This window comes from Bos taurus, chromosome 16, assembly GCF_002263795.3.
Source record: "Bos taurus isolate L1 Dominette 01449 registration number 42190680 breed Hereford chromosome 16, ARS-UCD2.0, whole genome shotgun sequence".
NCBI lineage: Eukaryota > Metazoa > Chordata > Mammalia > Artiodactyla > Bovidae > Bos > Bos taurus.
Window position 1 is genome coordinate 29,720,555 of NC_037343.1, and position 23,612 is coordinate 29,744,166.

The following is a 23,612-nucleotide window of genomic DNA, read 5'->3' on the forward strand; positions in this document are numbered from 1 at the left end:
GGTTTCGGGGCTATTTGTTATGCAATAAAACCTAGCTCATCCTGACTAATACAACACCTCTGATTGAAAGTAAAAATTATAAGGCTGCTGTGAACCAAGCTTGCTGCTAAGACAAGAAAACTGCAACAGAGAGGGAAGTGAAGGGTCCAGAGGGAATTATCTGCCATCCCTTAAGCCAGATTTGTTTTCTCATGTTTCATGCTTTTGTGCAAGGGGGTCCTTCTACTCCAAATATCCTTCCCCCTTTCCTGCCTAAGTGAATTCCTCCAAAATTTAACTCAAACAGCACCACCTCGGAGATTTCTCTTCCCAACAGTCACAGATGGAGTGGCATCTGTCCTCTGCTTCCAGCAGGACTCCAAATGGACTTATCATTCTAAACACACAGAAACTGTGCTGAACACTATTACCTGGATAGGCAGTATGGGGCCATGGTTACTAGGACAAGGTCTAGAGCGGTGACTCAACCAGAGGTGATCTGCCCCTCAGGGGACATTTGGCAACGCCTGAACATATTTTTGATTGTTAAACCTGGGGAAGGTGCAACTGGTCAGGGATGCTGTTAAACCCCCTACAGTGCACAGAACAGCCCCCCAAACAAATATATATATGATGCCCCAAAATGTCAATAGTGTCAAAGTTGAGAAAACCTATTCTAGAGTAAGAATGTCTGAATTCATATTCATATTCTGACTCTTCTATTACTGTGATTTTAGGCAGATTAACTCCTCATTCAATGCTGACCACATAATAAAAGCATAGTTAAGAACTTCCCTGGCGGTCCGGTGGTTAAGACTCTGTTTCTCCACTACAGGGACTATGGGTTTGATCCTGGTCAGAGAATTAAGATCACACAAGTCATGAGTGTGAGGGGGGGGGGGGGAAGGACTGAAATAAATTATTGCATAATAGGTGTTGGGTATGTCATTTGCATCCTTGATTGAACTGGAAATTCCTAGAGGATAGGAACTAAGGTTCACTAATACACAGATCCATATCTGCCAGGACAACCTGGATGCTGACAGCACACAATAAATATTGTGGGCTGTATGAATAAAGAGTTATTTATAAGAGTTCACTCTTCCCTGAAAGTTAGCAAGTTGCAAACAGTAGATAAAACCCTTCACCTGGTCCCAAGAAGACAAAGTCTGTGCATTTAGCAAAACCTCTGCTGGTTTTTGTGCCAAGTATTTTATTACTTCTAGTTCACTGCAGAGCACTATTGCAAGTATAGTAACTCTCATTAACCAGAATACTTAAGAAATGAGATCAACATACACACCATCCTGGAAGAATGCAAGTTCATGGGAAATGAGTTTTATAACAGTGATGCTATCTGGAGAAGTGACTTGAATCAAAATGAACTTCTCACCAATAGCCATAATACTTTTTATTTATTCACACTCAAACCAAGGGCAGATATAAAATTTTAATTTGAACCAGGAATGTAACAAGAGGGGTTTTCCCCTTTCTTAACTCTATTGAACAAGTTCAAACCAGACATAAACCTAGGTTTTCAAAAAGTACCAAATCAGAAAAACATTTTGGACCAAAGCATCATGTGATTCAGCTCCGTCTTCGATCTCAGGCCCAATCAAATGACCCGCTGAAATGTGCTGGAATATTCTAATGGGCCACGGTGACTGTGTGGAAAGCCTGTGACCATCCACCATCCTCACTGCCTGGGTTGGGCTCAAGGGACACGTGTAAAAATCCTCTGTTCGTTTTCCAAAACTCCTCTAAGGCCACGCAGAAAACAATTCCTTCTTTGTGATAGATTGTTTGTGCACATTCACCAAAGGAGATTTTGCAAATATTATATTTCATTAGACCGAGGGAGAAACAACCATGTCCTTTCATTTCTTATGACTCACTGACGTGAAGATTAAGGATGCTTATTTCATGTGCTGTGAAGTCCCGTATACATCATTAGGCAGAAACACAAAAATAAATGCATTCTTCAGTCAGCTACCCTGCCTCCCAGGGGAGCCCAAACGCCCCTGCGGGTCCTCAAACTGGCAGCAATCCCATCAACACTCAGGACCACTTCCTGCCACCACCCCCACCCCCAGGAGGCAGAAGACAAACCATCAAGAACACTTCCAAGCAACTAAGGGTGAGACGATGCCATTCAGAGCACCCTGAAAAATGACTGCGGTCGCCACTGTCTTCACCGGTTTTAAATGATACACACACTTTTCTCTGTTTGTTTAATTAATATAAAAAAGGAAGCATATCTGGGACCTTCAGGATGACCGTGGTGCAAAACTAAATCCAGTACAGGCGCCACTGAAGAGACGAAGAGGGAAGGAGCGCCTCGGGGAGGGGGGCTGCCGGGCCACAGCCTTCCAGGAGGCCCACGGGAGGCCAGGGAGGCGGCATGGAGACACTCGGCAGCTCTTCCTTTGTTTTTCTTTGTATTTCCAGGCCCGACAACACCTTTCCCTAAATACAGCACCCGCTGAGTCAGCTTGGGTGGGATCCTGAGGAGCCAGAGCTGGGGGGTGGCAGCGTGTGGGTGGGGGCGCCCTGGGTCTCCTGCACACCGCCGTCCCGCCGTGGGGGCGGCTGCTCCGGGTCACCATGCTTTTTTTGGAATCAAGAGATGGTTGGGGCAGGAAGGGACCTCAGAGATGACCAAGCACCCACCCGCATCCCCCCCCCGCCCCCCACCAAAGTCCTGAGAGAGGAAGCTCACGCCAGGGTTGGGGACCAGTGCCCAGGGCTTTTGACTCTTGTTTGACAGCATCTCTGTGGAATTTTCTTTCAAAGCCATATCGTTTCAGCGAAGAGGATATACAGATGGCAACTAAGCAGATGGAAAGATGTTCAACACCACTTGTTGTTTGGTTGCTAAGTCGTGTCTGACTCTTTTGCGACCCCATGGACTGTAACTCGCCAGGTTCCTCGGTCCACAGGCAAGAATACTGGAGTGGGTTGCCATTTCCTTCTCCAGGGGATCTTCCTGACCCAGGGATCGAACCCCTGTCCCCTGCATTGGCAGCTAGATTCTTTACCACTGCGCCACCGGGGCAGCCCACCACTAGGGAAAAACAAAACCACCATGAGACAGCCCTGCCTGGCTATCAGAGTGGCTAGAAAAAAAGATAGCAACACCACCACGTTCTCGCAAGGATGCAGAGAAACTGGATCACTGCTGGTAGGAACACACAAGGGTGAGGGCATGCTGGAAACAGTTTGGCAGTTTCTTAAAGAACTTAATAAACAGGCAACAGCCTATGCCCCAGTGACTGCATTCCTGGACATTCAATGCAGAGAAATGAAAGCGTATGGCCACAAAAATAACCTGTACATGAAGGTTCACGTCAGCTCTATCTAAATTGCCAAATAATGGAAACCACCCAGATGTCCCCTCCTAAAAGTGAGAGTTTCTTCAGCGTCTCAGAAGCCACGCCAAGGGTGAGGATTCCAACTGACAAGCTAAGGGACCCCTGAGAGCATGGCGCTCACTCCACCCCAAGCCTTTGCCCCGTGGCGGCTGTTCACCGCCCCACGTGGCCCCTACACGGTGCTCATCAGAAGCCACCTTCCCTGGTAACAGTGCTCTGCTCCTCTCTAAGAAGGCGCTCAGAGCTCACGCCTTGTGGTCTCGGCTCTGCCCACTGAGGCTACCAACAAAGAGGTCCCTTCCTGCAGGTCAGTAACCCCGAGACAAGCATCTGTGGGAAGCTGGGGCCTCCTGGCCATCTGCCCCTTTGGAATAAATTTCTTCCCTCTGCTCATCCGGTGTCTCCTAATTTAGCTGAAGTCTGTAGGCAGGTGATGCAACCTGATGCACACACTTCAAGTTTAGGTGCTAATGTTATGTTTGAAATATAAACCCCAGACAGGCTTTTACCCGTGCCGTCTGAAAGGGGCCAGAAAGCCTGGGGCTGCGCAGTGTAATCAATCCAGGAACCTGTGAAATGGAGAGACCCGTGACACCCGCGCTGGGTGGCCTGGGGAACCGGGATTCTAGAGATCAGAGCTCTGTACCTGCAGGACCCCTGCCCTCCGGCAGCAGTGCCCTCTCTCTCCTATGGGAGGAGGCAGGAGAGATCCCAGGCTGCAAGAACCAAGGCCTGAAGACCTCCCCTCCTGCCATGGTCAGAGGTTCACCGGCTGAGCAGTGAGCAGCTTTTTCAGTTTTTATTGCCCTTTTGGGTTAGGAGTTCTTCACTTTTCCCCTCCCTCAGGCCAGGGGCAGAGAGACGGCTCCAGAAGCTCACTTCTGCTACAGTTCCATCAACCCATCTGTTTCTGCACAAAAGCCTATTCATTAGAAGGAAAAGAATACTCTCTTAGTTCCACCTCTGTGAACAGAAAACTTATCTTGAACAGACTAAAGCGCTACTCCAAGGCACCTGTGTGAAGACAACTCTCTTGCCCTCCAGGTGGAATAAGTCCAAGGCAGCAAGCAGCTCTCGGAGAAGGCAGTGGCACCCCACTCCAGTACTCCTGCCTGGAAAATCCCATGGGCGGCGGAGCCTGGTGGGCTGCAGTCCACGGGGACACTAAGAGTCAGACATGGCTGAGCGACTTCACTTTCACTTTTCACTTTCATGCACTGGAGAAGGAAATGGCAACCCACTCCAGTACTCTTGCCTGGAGAATCCCAGGGATGGGGGAACCTGGTTGGCTTCCATCTATGGGATCGCACAGAGTCGGACATGACTGAAGCGACTTAGCAGCAGTAGCAGCAGCAGCTAGCAACTCTAGTTCCCTCCACCTGTGGTTCAAACCTGTGGTTCAAACCTCTCATCAGCCCAGCATCTGCTCTGCTTTGATGTTTGGTAGCTAGGTCTAACACTTTGCGACCCCATGACAATAGCCCACCAGGATGCTCTGTCCATGGGATTTCCCAGGCAAGAATACTGGAGTGGGTAGCCATTTCCTTCTCCAGGGGATCTTCCCAACCCAGGGATCGAACTTGCATCTCCTGTATTGCAGGCTGATTCTTTACCACTAAGCCACAGGGGAAACCCATTTTCCTCTGCATTCAGCACAGTTAGTCCTCATCTTCCAAAAGCACGAGGCCTGGAACTAAGCTCAGCAGCCCTCTGCATGGAGCTCCACCCGCTTCGTCTCTTCTCCAGGTAACATACAAAGGAAGGAGCAGGGACCTGGGAGACATTGATAGGTTCAAATCCCAGCCCTGCCACTGACCAGCTGTGCCCTTGGAACTGGCAACCTCATCTGCCTGATCCCCAGTCTGCTCATTATAAAAGGGGGAAACTAACAGATGCCTTGGAGAAATTAAAGTAACTTATAGAACATGCCTGGTACATAACATATACTTCAGAAATCACAGCTGCTGTTACTTCATCGGTACTGTGTAGCCTAAGACTGCATTTGTAACAGACGTGCCACCAACTAGTGCGTGCTGAATGTTTGTTAACATTATAACTCCCAGTGAATATCAAAAGAAAAATTTCTGAGCCAGGTCTCCACTATCCTATCCTTCATGCAGTTAACTTTGTAAAACTTCTATTCGGGACTTACAGTCTTTTGTTTTTAGAATTTTATTTATTCATTAATTATTTTGGTCTGTGCTGGGTCTTCATCGGGGTGTGGACTTTTCTCTAGTTGGGAGAGCAGGGGCTGTTCTCGAGTTGCCGTACGTGGGCTTCACATTGCAGTGGCTTCTCTTGTTGCAGAGCACCGGCTCTAGGGCGTGGGGGTTTCAGTTGCTGTGGTTCCCAGGCTCACAGGCACAGACTCAATAGTTGTGGTACACAGGCTTAATTGCGCCGCAGCACGTGGGATCTTCTCGGACCAGGATGGAACCAGTCTCTCCTGCACTGGCAGGCAGACTTTCTTTACCACTGAGCCACCAGAGACCTTATATTCCCTTTTACAATACCTGGTCATGGAGTCATACTGAACTATTTTCTGAAGTTCTTGAAATCTTCTTTCCAAGGTCACATGTCATATGTCTGCAAGCCACAGTCAGAAGCCCCAGACTAATAATCCCCAGCAATGTGCCACCTGGGACATTCAGGGCACTTCCCGCCAGGCTAACCCACGCCGACCTTTAGGGCCAGCTCCCTTCCTCTGCATCTCCTGGTGAGACTCACTGCCTTCCTCTGGGGATGTGGTATTTGAGGCCAATGGTGACAGACCAGAAAATCTAGGCCAGTCCAGAATGCCAAAGAAAGAATGCCAGGAAGAACCTCTGACCTGCAAGAGTTGGTTCAGTTTCTCGGCATGAACCAACAGCCCGCAGTGAGGCGGGAGGCGGTTCCCTGGAGGGAGTGGGCTGATGCTTAATGTATAGTGTGATACCGCAAGGCAAACAGCGTCTCAGACACTGCTCCATACGGCCTTAGCCTGGGATGGAAACTAATTACCATCCTGTGTATATTTCCAGGTCGGAGCAATAAGGGAGCTACTGTCCAGCACACTCACCATCCAGACTGCCTCTGAGGTCAAGGCTGCCACATGCTAACAAGTTCTTTTCGTGGTTTCATTCCTCCCAGACGTCAGCCCCTCCGTCGTGCGAAGAGCAGGAGACTGGGGCTCAGGGGGATGTTATCACAGGCCAGCCCTGAGACCCATCTCTCTGAAAGGGTATGTGGTCCAGTAACATCATGGGAAGGACTCAACAGTTCAGGGTCTAGAAACTCTGCTCGGACATCGAGTGGCCGACTTGGGAATGGGAAGGTGAGTGAGGACCAGAGGCAGGCAGGAAAGATGCGAACCCCAAGGAATCACAGCATAAGCTGTCACCGCGTATTATAGTCAAGAAGGAAAGGGGGATTTCCACATTGGCAGTACGCCAGAGGAGAGGCCCGTGTTTGGCAGGCAGGGTGCCCAAGACGGTGGTGATGTGTGGCCCAGACAGTCTGTGTTGCTCTGTGGGTTGGGGAAGGGGACCCACCTGTGGCCACGCAGCCCCAGTTCCTGGGAGAGTCTACATAGGCTCCTACAGGCCCTCCTGCAACGCCGAAGTGTGCTGGTGTGCCCCGGCGGTCCAGCTCAGCCCGGCCACCTGACTGTGCTCTCCCACCACACCATTCCCCACCCTCCCGGCCCCAAGAGCAGCTCAACAGGTCTGTTGAGCCAGGACAATGGCAAAAAGCAGCTGTGGGGCTGGGAAATGCTGGGCAAGCTCTCCTGTGCTTTCTTTCCTTTGGGGTGTGCAAAGCGGGCTGCAGAGACCCAGCCTGGGCCTCAAGGCGTCAGTTGGGTCTGCAGTGGAAGAAAGCATCTCTTAAATCTAAGAAAAAGTGAAAAAAGTGCAAGTGTTAGTCTCTCAGTTATGTCCAACTCTGCGACACCATGGACTGTGGCCTCTGTCCATGGGATTCTCCAGGTAAGAATATGGGGGTAGGTTGCCATTTCCTCCTCCAGGGGATCTTCCCAACCCGGGGATGGAACCTGGGTCCACTGAATTGCAGATTCTTTACCCGCTGAGCCACCTAAGAAAGATCCTGTCTTCTTCTTCTCTCTCTTTTTTTAAGTCTTTATCGAAAGTGTTACAATACTGTTTCTATTTTATGTTTCGGTTTTTTGGCTGTGAGGCATCTTAGCTCCTCCCCTCCCCCCGCTCCCCGCACCGGTTGAACCTTCACCCCCCGCATTGAAAGGTGGAGTCTTCACTACTGGACTGGCAGGGAAACCCTAAGAAAGATCCTGTCTTAATAAGCGTGTGCCCAGCCCACCAGCAGACACACTACAGGGAAGCAATGAAGGCCAATCAAACCACATACAAGTTCAAAGACCTCCCTGGTGGGAAGAGCCACAGCTAGACAAAGTGGTGGTGTTTCTTACACACACACACACACACACACACCCAGACACTCCATCCTCTCTCTTATGCATGATGGTGACTCTAAAAAATGCAGCAAGAAAGCAGAGGAGCGAAGGGAGGGGAGAGAAGAGATGGAGGGTTCCTCACCCCTAGAAGGCTGGGCCTCCTGCCTGGGGGACCTGTCAGTTTCCACCTCCCAAACAGAAGGACTAGAGGCAGGTCCCAGGTGAGTAACCTGACACCTCTTGCCCAGCAGCTGGATCTAATGGATTGTTTTCTACTCTTGAAGCTCTGAGCCCTGGTGACAAAGTGAGGCCTCTCCTACAACGGAGAAACCTTCTTGGAAAAACAAATCCTGCCACCCATTCTGTCACCATCCTTCACAGTTAACGGCACTTTGGGGTGAGACGGCCAGGGGCCACTCCACGAAGGCAAGTTAGGGTCCTGGTTGGGGACGAGGGGCCAGAGACAGGCTGCCTCTATCCCTGCCTGTTCTGTGTCAGGACCTTGAGACACACAATCTCAGCTCATCAGCTCCAGAGTCCACGAGGAAGGGTGGTCATCCTCACTTGGCAGATGAAGAAACCGAGGCTCAGAGAGGTGAAGTTCTTCTCTGGGACAGAGTGAGGGTGTGACTTCACCTGTGGCTGGCCGGAGTCCTCTTCTCCAGCAGACCCCCCCTAACTTCCCTACACCTCCCACTAACCTCAGCATCCAAAAGACCTCAGTCCCCACTTTTTCTTCTAGGGGAAGAAGGGCACCAGTAGGCAATATTCCCTTGGGTGCCCTCAGCACTTTCACCTAAGCGAAGAGAATGGTGGACATTGCAAGTTCAGCTTAATATGCTCAGGAACGACAGCGGGGCTACCTCTAAGTCCTCCCACCTTGCTGTCTGTTGAGCATTTCATACATCCAGACACGGCGCCAGGCACTTCACACATGGCCTCATTTAAGGCTCACCATCTTAAGGCTGGTATTATCAGCCCCACTGCACAGATGTTGAAACCGAGGAACAGAAAAGTAAGACATTTCTCTAGGGTCACACAGTCAGGAGGTGGCAGAGCTTAGACTCAAACCCAGGACTGTCCTGACTCCACACCAGGGCTCTCTCCCTGGAAGGGTCTACACAGCCCCTAGCCCAGCCAGCCTCCCCAGAACTCTTCCAAAGATTCAGACTCAAGCTTCTCTGGTAGTTCAAACAGTAAAGAATCTGCCTGTAATCCAGGAGATATGGGTTCGATCCCTGGATTGGGAAGATCCCTGGAGAAGGGCATGGCGACTCACTCCAGTATTCTTGCCTGGAGAATCCCCATGGACAGAGGAGCCTGGCGGGCTACAGGGCATGGGATCGCATTTTCCATGCCAACACCAATTCATTATTTATTAACTCATATTTAATGACTGTGCTTGTTTAATAGTTAGACAACTTGTTCTTGCATTTCGCAAATCTCAAGTATGTCTGTTGGCATCCACTTTGCCCTAGAGGGCACATCCCCAAGGACAGGGATCGCATCAATTAAGCCATTCTCCTCAGCAGAGGTAACTGCAGACAGAGATGGTAGACCAATGCCTGTTGTTTGGGCAGCCACGGGGGTGCCACCTCCGCCTCTCAACATGGGCAGTCACCGGAAAGGAGGTCCAGCTCTGGGCACGGGTTTTGGGATCTAGCCAGGACCCAGCCATACTTTAGAAGTGCCCAGCATCTAACTGCCAAATGAAATGTCTGCTTTAAAGACTCAAGATTTTGCTGAAATCTTCTCTTTCACTTCCTAAGACACAAGAGAAAACCACCACATGGTACTGGAAAAAAAAATGCCCCCATTAAGCATCCCTGGACTCCAGATGGAGTTGTGGTCTGGTCTCAATTATTCAGGAGCTGACAGCCCTGCTCGAGGTACATCAGACCCCTGCTCTGCACCCGCTCCTCACTCCCGCCAGCCGTTCCTCGTGTCCATCGCATTCGCAGGGTTAGCAAACCACAGAAGCATAAAGTGCTCTGGCTGCGATGGTCACTCAGGCAGGAAGAGGTGCGCTACTGAGCAGCTGGAGTCGAACTAGGATGCAATTTCGAGTGTCTGCTCATCCCTGCTTCCCAGCCCCACTGTCATGCCCACGTCAGAACTGGCTCTGCTATGGACATAAAGGTTGTCTCTGACATACTTCTTAGCAATTTCTCCTCTGGCAACACAGATGTGGGCGTATCTTGCATTGGTACAGTGCTTGCCCTCATCCATCCACTTTTGGAAAGACTTATAAAAACAACATCATATTTGTACACCTGAAAGTAATATGATACCATAAGGTAACTATATGTCAACTTTAAAAAATAATATAGATCATTGTTTATTAAAAAAAAAACAAGTATACGGAAGGGTATGCATGACAGAAATAAACAAATGAGTACTGGAGAAATAAAGAGAAAACTTGGGGGGAAAAAAGCAACATCATAGTATTCATAATAAAAAAAACTTAGACAGGAAAGCAGATACTCTCAAAATGACTCTACAAACACAATGTCATTTGAGACTCACAAAAGACCACACGAGATCAGAAGATGATCGATACACCCATTTTACAAATGACGTCACCAAAACCCAAAGAAACCAAGGACCGAATCTGAGAGTCCTAGTCTTTCCAGCACACTGCACTCCTGGAGTAAGACCTTCTCAGAGAACGTCTTGTGTGTCCTAAATTACTGGAATTAGCTAAATGCTGAATACTAATGACTACTTAATGCTGTGCAAAGATGATGACAATGGTGAAGAGGAGGAAAAGATTTCGATGGTCTCATGCAGACTAAAATATCCAGTTATAACGCATTCAAAATGTCCCGTACGTCAGCACATTTTTCTATCTGTAAGGATTTTCCAGAAGTCTCTCAAACCAGTGTCTTCCCAACCTCCCAGCTTGAACACACAGCGACCCATTTTCCTATGCTTGGCTCAGCAACCCAGGTCTCAGGATCTGCTGTCCCAACAAAACGTCCTAGCCGTTTCTTAAGAGCCATTTCTTAAGCTACTGGCTGCGGTTGGATTTTCCACTTGACATTGTTAACAGATTAAACTGTTTATCTCATTGTCATACACAGGCCTTTTCAGTTTCCTGCTAATAGATTCAGGTTAGATAAGGATTACAGAAGTGATACTCCCTGAGTTCCTCTCTGTACCCGAGCCGGTATCCTTTCCCCATAGTTATGAGGTGTATTTTCTTAAACCTACTCTTTAGATAGCTAACTTGCAAAAAGAAAACCTTACACACCCATGCATAGCAGAGGACTAGCCAAACACCAGCTCCTACACAACTATGGAAGAAGCGCTTAACACGAGATCCTGCTGAATTATACATTTTACGACTCAGTCATCAATTGCCATAGAGAAGAAGAAAACAAATTGAGCTGAGCCTGGAAAGAATGTCAGTGAAACTGGAAAAACACTCGCTGGGAACCGCCTGGGGGTGCAGGGACCTCCCCAGTAACTGCCGGGGTCCCACAAACTCACAGCATACCAAGAGAGATTGTGGGGTGAGCTGGTGGATGGCTGGTCACCGGGGAACCAAATCCCTCCATTCTGAGGCACTCTGAAGACTCCCCACAGTGAATGAAAATATTAAGCGCTGTTAATATAAAATGTATTACAGCTTCTTCTTGGGAAACAGTACAATCAGTTTATTCATCCTGATTAAATGGATGGTGGGGGGAGTAGGAAGCAGAGGACCCATTGAGACGGGTCAGGAAAGAAAAGTGCTGTCACAGTTCCAAAAGCCCAAAGCAAAAGTACCTCGTTCCTGCCTTCTGGACGCATTAAGATCAGTTTTATAAACGTGAGCAAATAGACCAGGTTCTGCTTGGCCAAGGAAAGGGCTTACCCTGCATCATAATACTTACATCATCTCTGGGTTGTTGTTTAGTTGCTAAGTTGTGTCTGCCTCTTTTGTGACACCATGGACTGTAGCCACCAGGCACCTGTGCCCATGGGATTTCCCAGTCAAGAATACTAGGGTGAGTTGCCATTTCCTTCTCCAGGGGATCTTCCTGATCCAGGGATGGAACCTGTGTCTCCTGCATTGGCAGGCGGATTCTTTTCCACTGAGCCACCAGGGAAGCCCCATCTCTGGGTTAGGCAAACCCTAATCTTAGTCACCAGGTCAATGGAAATGATCTCAATGCCTCTGTTTGAGATGCTGCATCATTTTATTTTCCCTTTCCACCCAGAATTTTACCACAAAGGTAAAAAGCTAGACTAACAGAATAATAGTGACCTTCAAGAGGGTGGGATCTCTTCAGTCCAATATTTGTCACCACCAGATCAAATGAGGAGTTTTTTTTCTACTTATTCTACAATGGGAAAATAAAAATGTATCCTCCCCCTCCATGTTCCACCCCCGCCTCTTTAAATCCTACATAAATATGAACTGCAAAGGTTCATTCTGCTTGCTTACTGTCAGTACCTCCTTCTTTTTGGTTACTTATAAAACTTAACAGCCGGTTTGGAGCAAAACAGAAGTAAAATTTTCAGCAAATTAAACATGTAGTACTGACCAGTGGCCTGAAGAGATATCTTTTGTTGAATGGGTTTCCATTAAGTAATATCAAGTCAGTAAAATGCCCAAGTAAAACTCAACAGAGGGGAAAGATCAGATCTCTAAGAGTGAATTCTTAATGAAACTGTTTTAGAAACACTCCAGACAAGTTAGTCAAAAGCCTGCGTGTTGGCTTATCAGTGGAATGATGATCATATGTCATTCCTCACCAGAGAAAGCCTGGAGGGCCCTGCCTTCCCATGAGAATCATCAGAGTGGTCTTCCCTGCTCAGACACTCCGGGAGATCTTGTTCCCTGAGGCTGGTGCTGATCTTTGATCCCCAATCCCATCACTGAATCAAAGGAAACTACACTAGGAGACAGAGAGAAGGTAAGACCAGCCTTCTCACTGTTGTATGAACTGCACTTGAAGAAGCTGCTGTGGTCCCACAGTCGCCTGTGAATTCACACAGAGAGAGTGAGTCGCTCAGTTGTGTCCGACTCTTTGCCATTCCATGGACTGTAGCCTACCAGGCTCCTCTGTCCATGGAATTTTCCAGGCAAGAGTACTGGAGTGGGTTGCCATTTCCTTCTCCAGGGGATCTTCCCAACCCAGGGATTGAACCCAGGTCTCCTGCATTGCAGGCAGACACTTTACTGTCTGAGCCACCAGGGAAGCCTGGTGAATTCACAAGTAGACTGTAAACACCGGGTTTTGAGAAATCGATTTCATTCTAGCCTTACTGGGTGAGGCACAATCATTTTCTAGGATTGTAATGTAGTACACCTAAACAAAATCTTAAGCTGCTACCAAGCATGTCTTCCAAGAGGCCCAGTGGATTTTCCAGACATTACTACTCAAGGTGTCTCCTAACTCCACCTCCACTAACGTTAACTGAGCCTCTACTACATTCTGGGAACCATCTAAGGCACTTTAAAACACGGCCCCCCTGAACTCTCATCCCCTACTCTGCAAGGTCATGCCTCCGCTCCCCATTTTTCAGAGGGTTTGCAGGCACGTGTGGCCTTGGATTTCACCCAGTTCTCGGAAACCTCAGTCAGACACCCCTACTCCTGTGGCAGAAAGGTCTCGGGAATGAGCAACGAGCTTGTCTTCATTGTTCTTTCCCCCCTTTCTTTGTCCCTCCTCTTGCAGATAACGCCACAGTTCTTCTACAGGTAGACAATGCAGCAGAGCTACTGCCTGTTACTCATGCATTCATCCATTCCATTAACCCACATTTCAAAAGCATGTCCTATGCTGAAAGCCAAGGTGGATCTTCCCAGGGGAGTAAGGAGTTTATCCACTAATGAAGTTTTATAAGTGAAAAAAAAAAATGTAAAACATGACTATATTGAATACTCTCTGGCCTCACTTTCCTCATCTGTAAAACGTGGATATTGGAGGCAAGGAGCTCTAAAGCCTCTCCCAGACTCAGATTTATATTATGATAATTATGCAGGTCATAGAAAAAATTTTGTTATTTTTTTAAATTCTAAGAACAGAGCCCTACCTTCCTAATGAGATCATATTTATATCTATATTGTCTTTTAGCCCAGGAGACCTGAAGTGTCTTTAAATAATAATTCACCTCTGGAAAAATGAATGCCCAGGTATCTGGTGGGGCCACAGTGAGAGAGGTGAGGGCACAACTACAGCAAGCTGAGTTTGACTACAGGGTCATAGGACCAGGTTGGCAGATTCTTCCAGCCCCCCAGGTGGCCTCCACAGTCAAGCAGACTGGACCCACTGGTCTGAGGGAATGCTATAAAGCTGAGTGTTGCTATGTTGTTAGGTCACCTATAGTGCCACAACCCTTAATTAACTAAGTTAACAGTACGCAACCACAGAATGGCACTCAGGAGAACTGGACTTACAAAACCCCAAATATTCCAACGAGCCAATGGCCACTGGCACTCTAAATGGCTTTTCACGTTACCAACAAGTTCACAGTTGGGTTTGCTGTGATTTTGTAAACAATGAGCTCCCTGATACATGAAAAATAAATCATTCACAATGTCAATTCCACCTAGTCAGGAAAAAAATAATTGCAAGACACATTTGTCATGGACTGGAGGGCATGACATACATAACCTACAATGCCAGTATTTCGTCTCTTAACAAAACCCATAGACGGGAGTTCCCTAACAGTCCCATGCCTCTTAACAAAACCCATAGACGGGAGTTCCCTAACAGTCCCATGGTGAAGACTTTGCCTTCCAATGCAGGGGATGTGGGTTCGATCCCTAGCCCAAGAGCTAAGATCCCACAAGGCTTCCAGCCAAAAAAAACAAAACCTAAAACAGAAGCAATATTGTAACAAATTCAATAAAGATTAAAAAAAGAAATCTATAGACCCTTCCATGCTGAGGGCGTGCCCACAACACAATACAGAAGAGTTCATGAGTTAATCCTGAATCTCTGATTACCTGAAGTCTACAAAGCTTGTTCAACCAGGACATAAAATTATTTCCATTAACTGCTTTAAATTCTACCTTTAGATAACTAAATTGAAACCTCTAATACAAGCCTAAACAATGTTATCAATGCTCCTAGGAATATAAATAAACTACAGAGGACTAATCTAATCTGTAACTACATTTACCTGGTATGTGCCAACAAAAAGCAGAAAAGGGATTCGGTAGCAACTCAGCGCTAAAAACAAAAGTTCTGGAAATGCTTTATGTAACACCTGAAATACATTTCTCTAAAAGCAGAAACTGTCCAGTCTAATGTTGGTTTTGTTGTTGTCGTTGTTGTTAAACCTAAAAGCCTGGTAAATCTTGAGATGTGTTTTTGTGATGCCTAAATACCCATCTCTGTTTTCCTCTGTCTCACCTTTACTTGAAGGATTTTAAGCTGGATGAATTATACTTTCATCTTTGATAAAACAAATTATTTGAAGTGATGTTTTGGCTCTGTACTGGCAAAGCCTCAATTTCCAAACTTAAATATCTGAGGAGGCCAAAGCCCTCAGATAACAGAATGTATTTTTCACTTTTCAGGTTAGCATGCTGGCATCCTACCAGCACAGCCTCTAATATCAGTCTAATCATTAACGAGAATCTTGGGTATAGTACTGATTTATTTGATGATGCTTTTTCAATGTGGAATTATAAAGAACCATTCTTTCAGGTAAGAGAAACAGATCAATGAATGGGTCTGAGAGAAAAGCACAGAATTAAATGTGCCCTGTTTCAGACTCAGCTGCCTGAGGTCCACACCACAGAAATCTTGTCACTTTTCCAAACACTCTGATACCTATTTCATATACAGCAGGTTTTGAATCCAATCTCTAGAATTACATAGTCACGCAGAGTTACAACTCTATAGGTCCCCGTGAGATCATTCTCAAGCAGAGTGCATATTTTAAAATGGGAATCTGAGCCAGAGCTGCAGTCTTTAGGTCCCTTTGCCTCTCTGAGTCTTGGTCTCCTCCCTAAACAGATCAGGGTAACAGTCAGAACCTCACATAAATGACTTGGGGTTCTCTCAGATCTGAAAGGTCCTAAGCCCTTTCCAGAAAGACCCTCGCCATACACCTGAGGTGGAAGGGTGCCCCATCTTAGGAAAACAACATATGCAACCTGAACTCTTTACCCCATAAATCTGGGCCTTCAATATTCTCTTCCAGAATTTTCCACTTAAAAGAACTTACCACTAGATTCGTTTCCCCCCAAAGATCCCTCTAAGACGTCTAAATTTTAATTGGAAAAATTTCACACTTTTAAAAACCACATAAAACCATTTTAAAATGTTCAAATTTTTTTTTACCATATATTAGTTTGCTTTTTGAACCTGAAAAAAAAGACAACAAAACTAGTTAACACGAATAAAGTAAAGGAAACAAAATTTCAAAGGCCCTGAAAAAGTAGTAACCCCCAAGAAGGTAAAGATTTTGTATTATACTTCTTTATATGCCTCCCAGATAATCAGACCAACATTTTGTTTTCGTTATCGTACACATGACTGTTAGCACGATTTTGGAATAAATCAATAAAAACCTATTTTTTTAAGTAAAAAGCATGCTTTTCTTAACTTAGTGCTTTAAACCTGGCATTTCAATGGCCCACTTACTTTTAAATGGATTAACAGAAGGAAGTCAAGAACTGTTGATTAATTTCTAGTTGCCTTAAAGAACAAGCGAGAACACCATTCTTCCTCAGGGCAATTCATTTCTGTTCAGATCTCAGAAAAGAGTAAATGTGAACATGCCTGAATTTAAGCCATTGAACGCAAGGCACGTACAACAACTACTTCTGAGCAAATTTCAAGCGTCTGATCCTTTATAAACAGACACACAGGTGCAAAAATTTGGAACATTCTATTTCCGAGACAAGCATATCTGTCAGGCTCCTCTGAAGCCTGAAGCCCAGGAAAGGCCTCAAGCACTTTGCATGTTTCTGAGGGTGTCTTTACAGCTCCTACCCAGGGAAGCAAATGAGCAGAGTAGGTTCTCACCACACACCCGTTCAGTAAAAAGGCCTCTGCTCATTTGCATCATCTAAATGGCTAAAGGAGTTTCAGAGTGTGTTTCCAAACGACTTTTCACTTTGTTTTTAAGTACAAGGACGTCTTCGAATCCCCCTGCACCGAAAGCTGGGGCTTCTCACAGGCAGGGAGCAGGCAGAGAGGCCAGAGAGCAGGAGAGCTAACCTGGCAGCCAGGCTTCAGGCTTTGCGGGGCCGTCACCTCCACCGGCACACACGTCACACACAGTCACCCCTCACACACAGCGTCACACAGAGTCACCCCTCCGCAAGAGCACGAGAAGGTTTAACTCTGTGGAAAGACAGGGTGGCACACACACAAAAATGTTCTCAGCATGGGTCTAAGGGTCAGGGGTTGGTTGTGTGACCGCCAGGCTGAACACTCAGGTTTCCAACCTGTGCATCCCAGTGGGGTGTTGGGAGTGTGCGTGGGCATGTGTATGCCCCTGAGTGCAGGGCTGCAGTGTAGACAGAAGCAGCACAGCCCAGAGAAGGGGACTGAGTGTTGACCGAACCTCAAACAGCGCCAGCTCGGGTTTTATCTGTCAAACACTGAACAGCCCAGCCGAAAGGCCCAGTCAATCAAGTTGTCTGGCCTTCTGTAGACAAAATATCCATCTCAGGTAATCAAGTGATTTTTGACCCAAAGAACAGATGTTGCGGTGTCACTGATAAGGCTCCACCATAACAATCTGTACAAAAAAAGAAAACTGAGTTTATCACTCAACCAAAAACTCAAAAGTCCCTAGGATCCCATAATTTCCAGTTGGCTACCCACCCTTCCCTCCCTCCACCCCCCTCCCCACTCGCCCTTGGCCTCATGTGATTCAGAAAACGAGGCTGTCGGGGGATTTTTTTTCCCTGGCCCTATTCTGTGGGTGTCTGAAACCTTATTTAAAGGAGGGAGGTAAGCTGGACAGCCGTCAGGCCTCATTTCCACCTCTGGACCTGTTTGCTAACTTGACACCACTCAACCCTCTGGTTTCTCAGCTGGCATCCTTCTGGCACATGAAAAAAAAAAAAAATTATCACCTGTCATTATTTATCTCCCCTTTAACTTACTTCCAGACAAGAGCCCTTTTCAAACATCAGGACACACAAAATACTTTGAGAGCCAGCCAATAGGAGCTGCTAATCCACCACTAGAAAGGGCAAATGGAAAGTTGGAGAACAAGTGAAAAAAAACTTGGCTGTGCCGGCTGTGCTCCAGGGTTTAAAAAGCCAAAGGGAGGAGAGGAACAGAGGACCGTCTCATGGGCCTTTAATTGTGGATAAGCGGGCAGAGAAATCTGGGCCATACCTTCAGTGAGAAGCATATTCCACCTTCCCGTTACCACCATCCCCTTCCAGGTGGACCAGATGTGTCCATGTCAGGTGCCTTGTGCTGGCCACAAAATGCCAGGGTGATGGGGACCACATTTTGCATATACATTTGCCTCCCCACCATCAGCAGAAAGCAGAGTCTTATGAAAAGAAACGCTTGGTCTTCTGAGATTCAGACTGTGATTTCTGAAGTGGGAGTGTGATAGAAATATGCTTTGGAGTCCAAAATACCTTAGAGAAGAATGTAGTGTAGAACTATAAAGTTCTCAGCTGCTGTGGCTTAACACATTGAGTGAATAGTACGTGATACTCAAGATTAAGTCGGAAGACTACCTACTACAATAAAAATGCAGACTTTCCCCCAAGGTAGCACAAGAACCCCCTCACACACCAAACTAGGAAATTCCCCAGACTCTGGAAAAGCTTAGAGAAAGTCCAGACCTTTTCAGAAGCGATAGCTTCAACTCTTATGTCTTCCGTCCGATGCTCTGATCCTCCTAAGAGCTAAAACAGCCTAGCACTGAGATAAACCGTGTACAGAAATAAACCCCTGTCTGCTACCATAGCCAGAACAACATGTCAGTGTGCTGAATCACAACAGATGCACTTGGAAATGTACTTGAAATGTACCTGTACCAGACAATAAGTATGTCCATGAAGAGGTATATACGCTAAGGGTATCACCCAGGTGTTTATCTCAGGCAATTCAACCTATTGTAATATTCTGTCATTAAAGAAACCGTCTCCTTACCTCAAACCATGCTTTTCGTTTTAAATCATACAGCAAACTCTTTCTTACATCTGTTGGCCCCACAAATATTGCAATATCCTGACAATTGACTGAGGTGAGGTGGTTTTTCACCCAACAGACACAGCCATTATCTACAGATTTCAGGGACCTGTCACAGAATCACATCACTCATTTTCCTGGCCTATTAGTACAGGCTGAATTAATTTGCTGACATCCTTGTCAGTTTCCCCTCTGCCTAAATGAATCACAGAATTAAAGGGTTTCACCTGATCAGACAAAAGCTACAGCTCTGTTCTCTATCTCTGGAGATTAATCAGGAAGCCTTTGGTAACACTCATGAATATGATCTTCCCAAGAAGTGAGTGGTGACCTACCCGAGGTACCTTTAAAAATGTCTTTTAAGATGTACATGGAAACAGTAACAGAAGTGACTCCAATTTGCTGTCCAAGCTACAAAGCGCAGGGCCAGGGCCTAGGTGCCTCCCAGGAACACCTGGAGAGAATTACACGTTGTGACTGCCCCAGGGCCCTGGTCAGGGTCTTCCCGACTCAGTAGAAAGTAAGAAAAAGGGACACACGGGCATGAAAGCAGCACAAGTTCTAGAAAAATCTCAAGGCAAGACATACCACTCTGGGCTTCTGCTGGTCCAGGGTATGCAGGAAAGCAGAGTTGGGGTCCAGGCAGCGCTCAGGGTCACTGGAGATGTCCTCCTCCGAGTCCTCATAGGAGGAGGAGAAGCCAGTGGAGGAGGCAGATGAAGAGGAGAGTTTCCTCAGCGGCAGGCTGCCCCGAGGGCTTCCCTGCGCCTCCTCCAAGGCCCTGTCCTCCTGGGCATCCGCGTCTGTACCCATGTCTGTGATGATGACGGCAGGGATGCTGTTTCGGCCACAGGCCTCTCCCAGGGAAGGCTTGTCCTTCTGTGCTGGGGAGAGCCGCTCTGGGCTGAGGTGGGCGTCTCTGCCCTGTGGCTGGCCTCCCCAAGTCCCCTTGGATTGCACCGCTGTGCCACACGTCCAGGCCAGACAGGCTTCTTCCATGGGGCTCAGCCAAACCCTGGAGGTCCCAGGCGGCACGCCCACCCTGTCCCCAGGAAAGTACTGGGGTTCTTTCAGTTCTTTTGCAGCTTCCCAGCAGGGCAAAGGCTCCAACATTCCACCAGACGGAACTCCCGCCTGCACCTCCGGGGTCCCTGGTTGCTCTGAGCTGCTGCCCCCAAGCAAGCCCAGCGTCGCGGACCCTTCATCCACTCTGTTAGAGGCCGGCGGTGCCTCCCTGACCACTAGGGCCCCACTTTGTGTCCCGGCAGAGCCTCTGGAACCCTGCCTGAACCAGGTCGGAGCCTCAGGGACCTCCGCCGGACTCTGTGCGTTCCCAGTCCTCTCCTCTGGCCTTCCGTCAGCCCCAGGCGCCCGGGAGCTCGGCATGCCATCGGACAGAGTTCCTCTCCCCACCTTCCCAGGGGGCTCTCCGCTGCGGGGTCCGCCCCTCTCTGGGGCCGGGCTTGTCTCACTGCCAAGAAACTGCCCCTGACTCTTGGCCAGGGCCTCCAGGGGGTGCGCACCCCCAAGTTCACGAGCCTTCTCAGACGGCTCAATTAGGGCAGGGTCGTGTGGATGGTGTGGAACGGTGGATGTGGCTCGGGCTGCCACTGCTGTGTCCACGGTTAAGTTCACTCTGACCAGTCCCAACGAGGGAGCCTGGGAGTTCTGAGTTCCCAACGGAGGAGACCCCCTCTTGTCAACTTCCATAGCGGTGGGTGAGCCACAGTGGGGTCCGGCAGGGAGCGCCTTCTCCATTCTCTCCGAAGCGCTGGGACCCTGAGCCCCTGATCCTGACGGGGCCGCAGGGCGGAGAAAAGGTGCTACTACTCCCTCCTTGTCCTTGGAGAGGCAGACGCTGGGCGAGCCTCCTCTTCTCCCGGATTCGACCTCGGAAGTCTCCGGACATTGTTCCCCCCAGGACTTGGTCCTCCGCTCCTCGCTCTGAACCAGGACCCTTCCTGGGGGCTGACTGACACTGCGCAAGGGGCACGGGGAGGGCGAACGAGCCCTGCCCAGACGCGGGCTGCGGGGCGGCTGCGTGGCGGAGCTTTGTGCCTGGATGTGCGCCTCGAACATGCCCACTTTCTGGTTCACCTGCACGTTCTGCAGCTCACGCTGCAGGATTCGAAGCTTCCTCTTGGCCTCCTCCGGCCCAGGAGGGGAGAGGGTACCGGCGGTCACCATCTGCTGCCCTTCCCCTCTTAGACGACCGGCCCAGCTCGGGCTACCCACGCTGCTGCCGCTGCCGCTGCTGCTATTCAGCCTGCGCCGGCCACTCCGCCAGCCCGGGGGGCTCCCGGGGTCCTCCGGTGACAACGACTCAGCTGGGGGGAAGAGGAAAGAGGAGCCACTCCCGGGGCTGAAAACGCTGCCGGGGCTCAACACGGCCCTCCCTGGCGGCGGGGGCGTCTCGTTGCTGCTGGACCGAGGGCCGCCGCCGCTTTTCACCTGGTTGGCGCTATTCATGATCACCAGGCTGTTGAGGGCATAGCAGTACATGGCCATAGTACTGGGTCCTGCGCGCTGCCCGCCGCCGCCGCTCCCGTTCCCGCTCTGCCGCCGGCGTCTCCTGCTCCCGCGGCTCTCGGCTCTCGGCTCAGCCGCGGAGGCCCGGCGGCAGCGGCTCCGCGCGCAGATGGGGCGGCATGGCCTGGGCGGCGGGCGGGGGGCAAGACAGTGGGCTCAGTCCCCGCCCAGAGGTCCATAAACAACAGCGCCGCTGTGAAGACACAAGGAAACAAGTCAGGACCCCAGAGGGAGGGTGTGGGGGACGGCTAGGGGATTAAGACGGGCCCCGGCCCACGGAACTCCAATCTGTCGGGGATCTGGTGCCACTGGACGGCTTATCTATAGGGGCAGTGCGGCACGGCGAGGACATAAACCTGGGGGGGCCCCCCTCGGTCGCCAGCGCGGTGGTGATGTGATGCGCTGTGTGTGATACGCTTGAAGGTCCCTTCCAATTTCAAACGCTAAGAGTTGTCTCCAGAGCCGCGCGGGACGGGCGGGGAACGATATACAACTACTTGAATCCTATGTTCGGGGCGCGGCAGATTCTGAGCTTTCTGAGAGTGAGGACACCCTCTCCACCGTCTCGGGGTCTCCTCGGCTTTGCAAACACTGGCTATACCGGGTATAACGGGACAGCTTTTCGCCTCTCCCCCCCCACCCCCCCCATCTTGGGCTTCAGGATGTCCTCGCTCCACCTTCTCTTGGCCATCAGGGACCGACGCGGAGGAAAGCTGATGTGAACCTGCTTTTCCCGGCCGCTGCCTGCGCCCGGGTCTGGGGCGACCCCTGCTTGCCTGCCGTTTACCTTCCTGACCCTGGCCTTGATGCTGTGTCCCTCGGCCTACGACGGCCTGGGCGCGCGGCAGGGCGGCAGCCGAGGCATTTTAAGCACTGGCTTTGTCGCCAGTCCCCAAACAAGTGTGTTTTGTGAGTGTGGGCGCGTCTGCGCGCGCCCGGTGTCGAGGCGCTGCGCGTCCCCTGTACCGGAACCAATACTTGCCGCCCCCCACCCCCACCCGCCGTCACCCCAGTGGAGGGACGTGTGTGTGTGTGTGTGTGTGTATACGCGCGCGCGCGCACGCGTGGGGACAATGAGTCCGCGCTCCACACACCCGGTGTCCGAGGACGCGGCTGCCTCTGCGGGCTTCGGGACTCGCGTCCACACCGATGCGTGTGCGTTGCTGCAGCAGGGCTGGAGCCCCGGCTCTGCAAACCTCCCGGGGTCCAGCTCTAAGCCCCGAGGCCGCGGGGCCGAGTGCAGGGCTTCTCCGCATCCAGGGCACCCTCTCCCGGCGCCAAGCCGGCCGCCCGGCGGCCCGAGCCCGCGGATGCCTGCAGCGCGCCGGGGTAGGCGGCGGAGAGCCAGCGGTCCGGAAGAGCAGAAGAGACGGCGAAAACTCGCCTGTCCTTCGTCTGCACGCCGCCCTCCCCTTTCCAGTCTCCCCGGCCCACCTCTCCGCGCTTTTTCGGATCCCAGATTCCTCAGATTCGCTCCAGAGCAGACAGTGAGGGGAAAGAGGGTTCGGAGGCGAAAGCCATTAAAAAGTCGCCAAGCTTACCTGCAGTTTCTCAGATTCCCGGGTCCTGTGCAGACTACATGACCCAGGGACGCAGACCTCGTAGGTGAAAGATGACTTTAAAAGTTTTTTTTTTAAAGCTCAGAAACGATTTCCTCACTTCGTTTGGAAGACAAAAAAAGGGGGAGTGGGAAAGAAGAGAAACCGGTTGGCAGGGGCGGGAGATCCGGGCAGTGGCGACGCCGGCCGGCCCTGCACGCCCTTCTGGGCCGTGGAGATACTACCCTGTCAGTGTCTGCTCCCGGCTACTTCAGTGTTTGTTCAATGTGCGATTAAAAAAAAAGTTGGGGCGGGGGGGTGGGGGTGGGGGATTAGGGGTGGAGGAGGGAGGAGGGAGAAAGGCGGGGGCTTGGGGGAGGAAAGCAGGAAGGAAGTTGTGAGCCTGTCTGGGGTTGAACTCAGCGGAACAAGTTTTTCTTTTCTTCTTTTTTTTTTTTTTTCTATTGCTTGGCAAGACCGAGGGAGGGAAACACTTAAAAAAAAAAGTTTCCATTGTTAGCTAACAACAAAAAAAAAAACCTTTTAAGTTCTGCGGGTTAAAGATATACGATCCATTTTCCACCCCCTATATCGAGCCTCGCTGATGGCTAGCTTTATGAAACTTTTTTTTTGAAAAATGTTTTTAATAAAGTTTGAGTGTGCATTTTAA

General features: G+C 49.6%; 1 protein-coding gene across 2 annotated transcripts in view; it reads right to left on the reverse strand.

Moving 5' to 3' along the window:
* ITPKB (inositol-trisphosphate 3-kinase B) overlaps positions 1–23,213 on the reverse strand; it is a 104,324-nt gene extending 81,111 nt beyond the window's left edge. For both annotated transcript variants that reach the window (XM_024976710.2, XM_059875688.1), the window contains exons 1-2: positions 22,946–23,213; positions 19,464–21,597 (exon numbers count right to left, since the gene is read on the reverse strand). In XM_024976710.2, the coding sequence (XP_024832478.1) occupies positions 19,464–21,383 (1,920 nt within the window). In that variant the 5' untranslated portion in view covers positions 21,384–21,597; positions 22,946–23,213. The remainder of the gene's footprint in view (positions 1–19,463; positions 21,598–22,945) is intronic.
* Between the last annotated feature and the right edge of the window lie 399 nt (positions 23,214–23,612).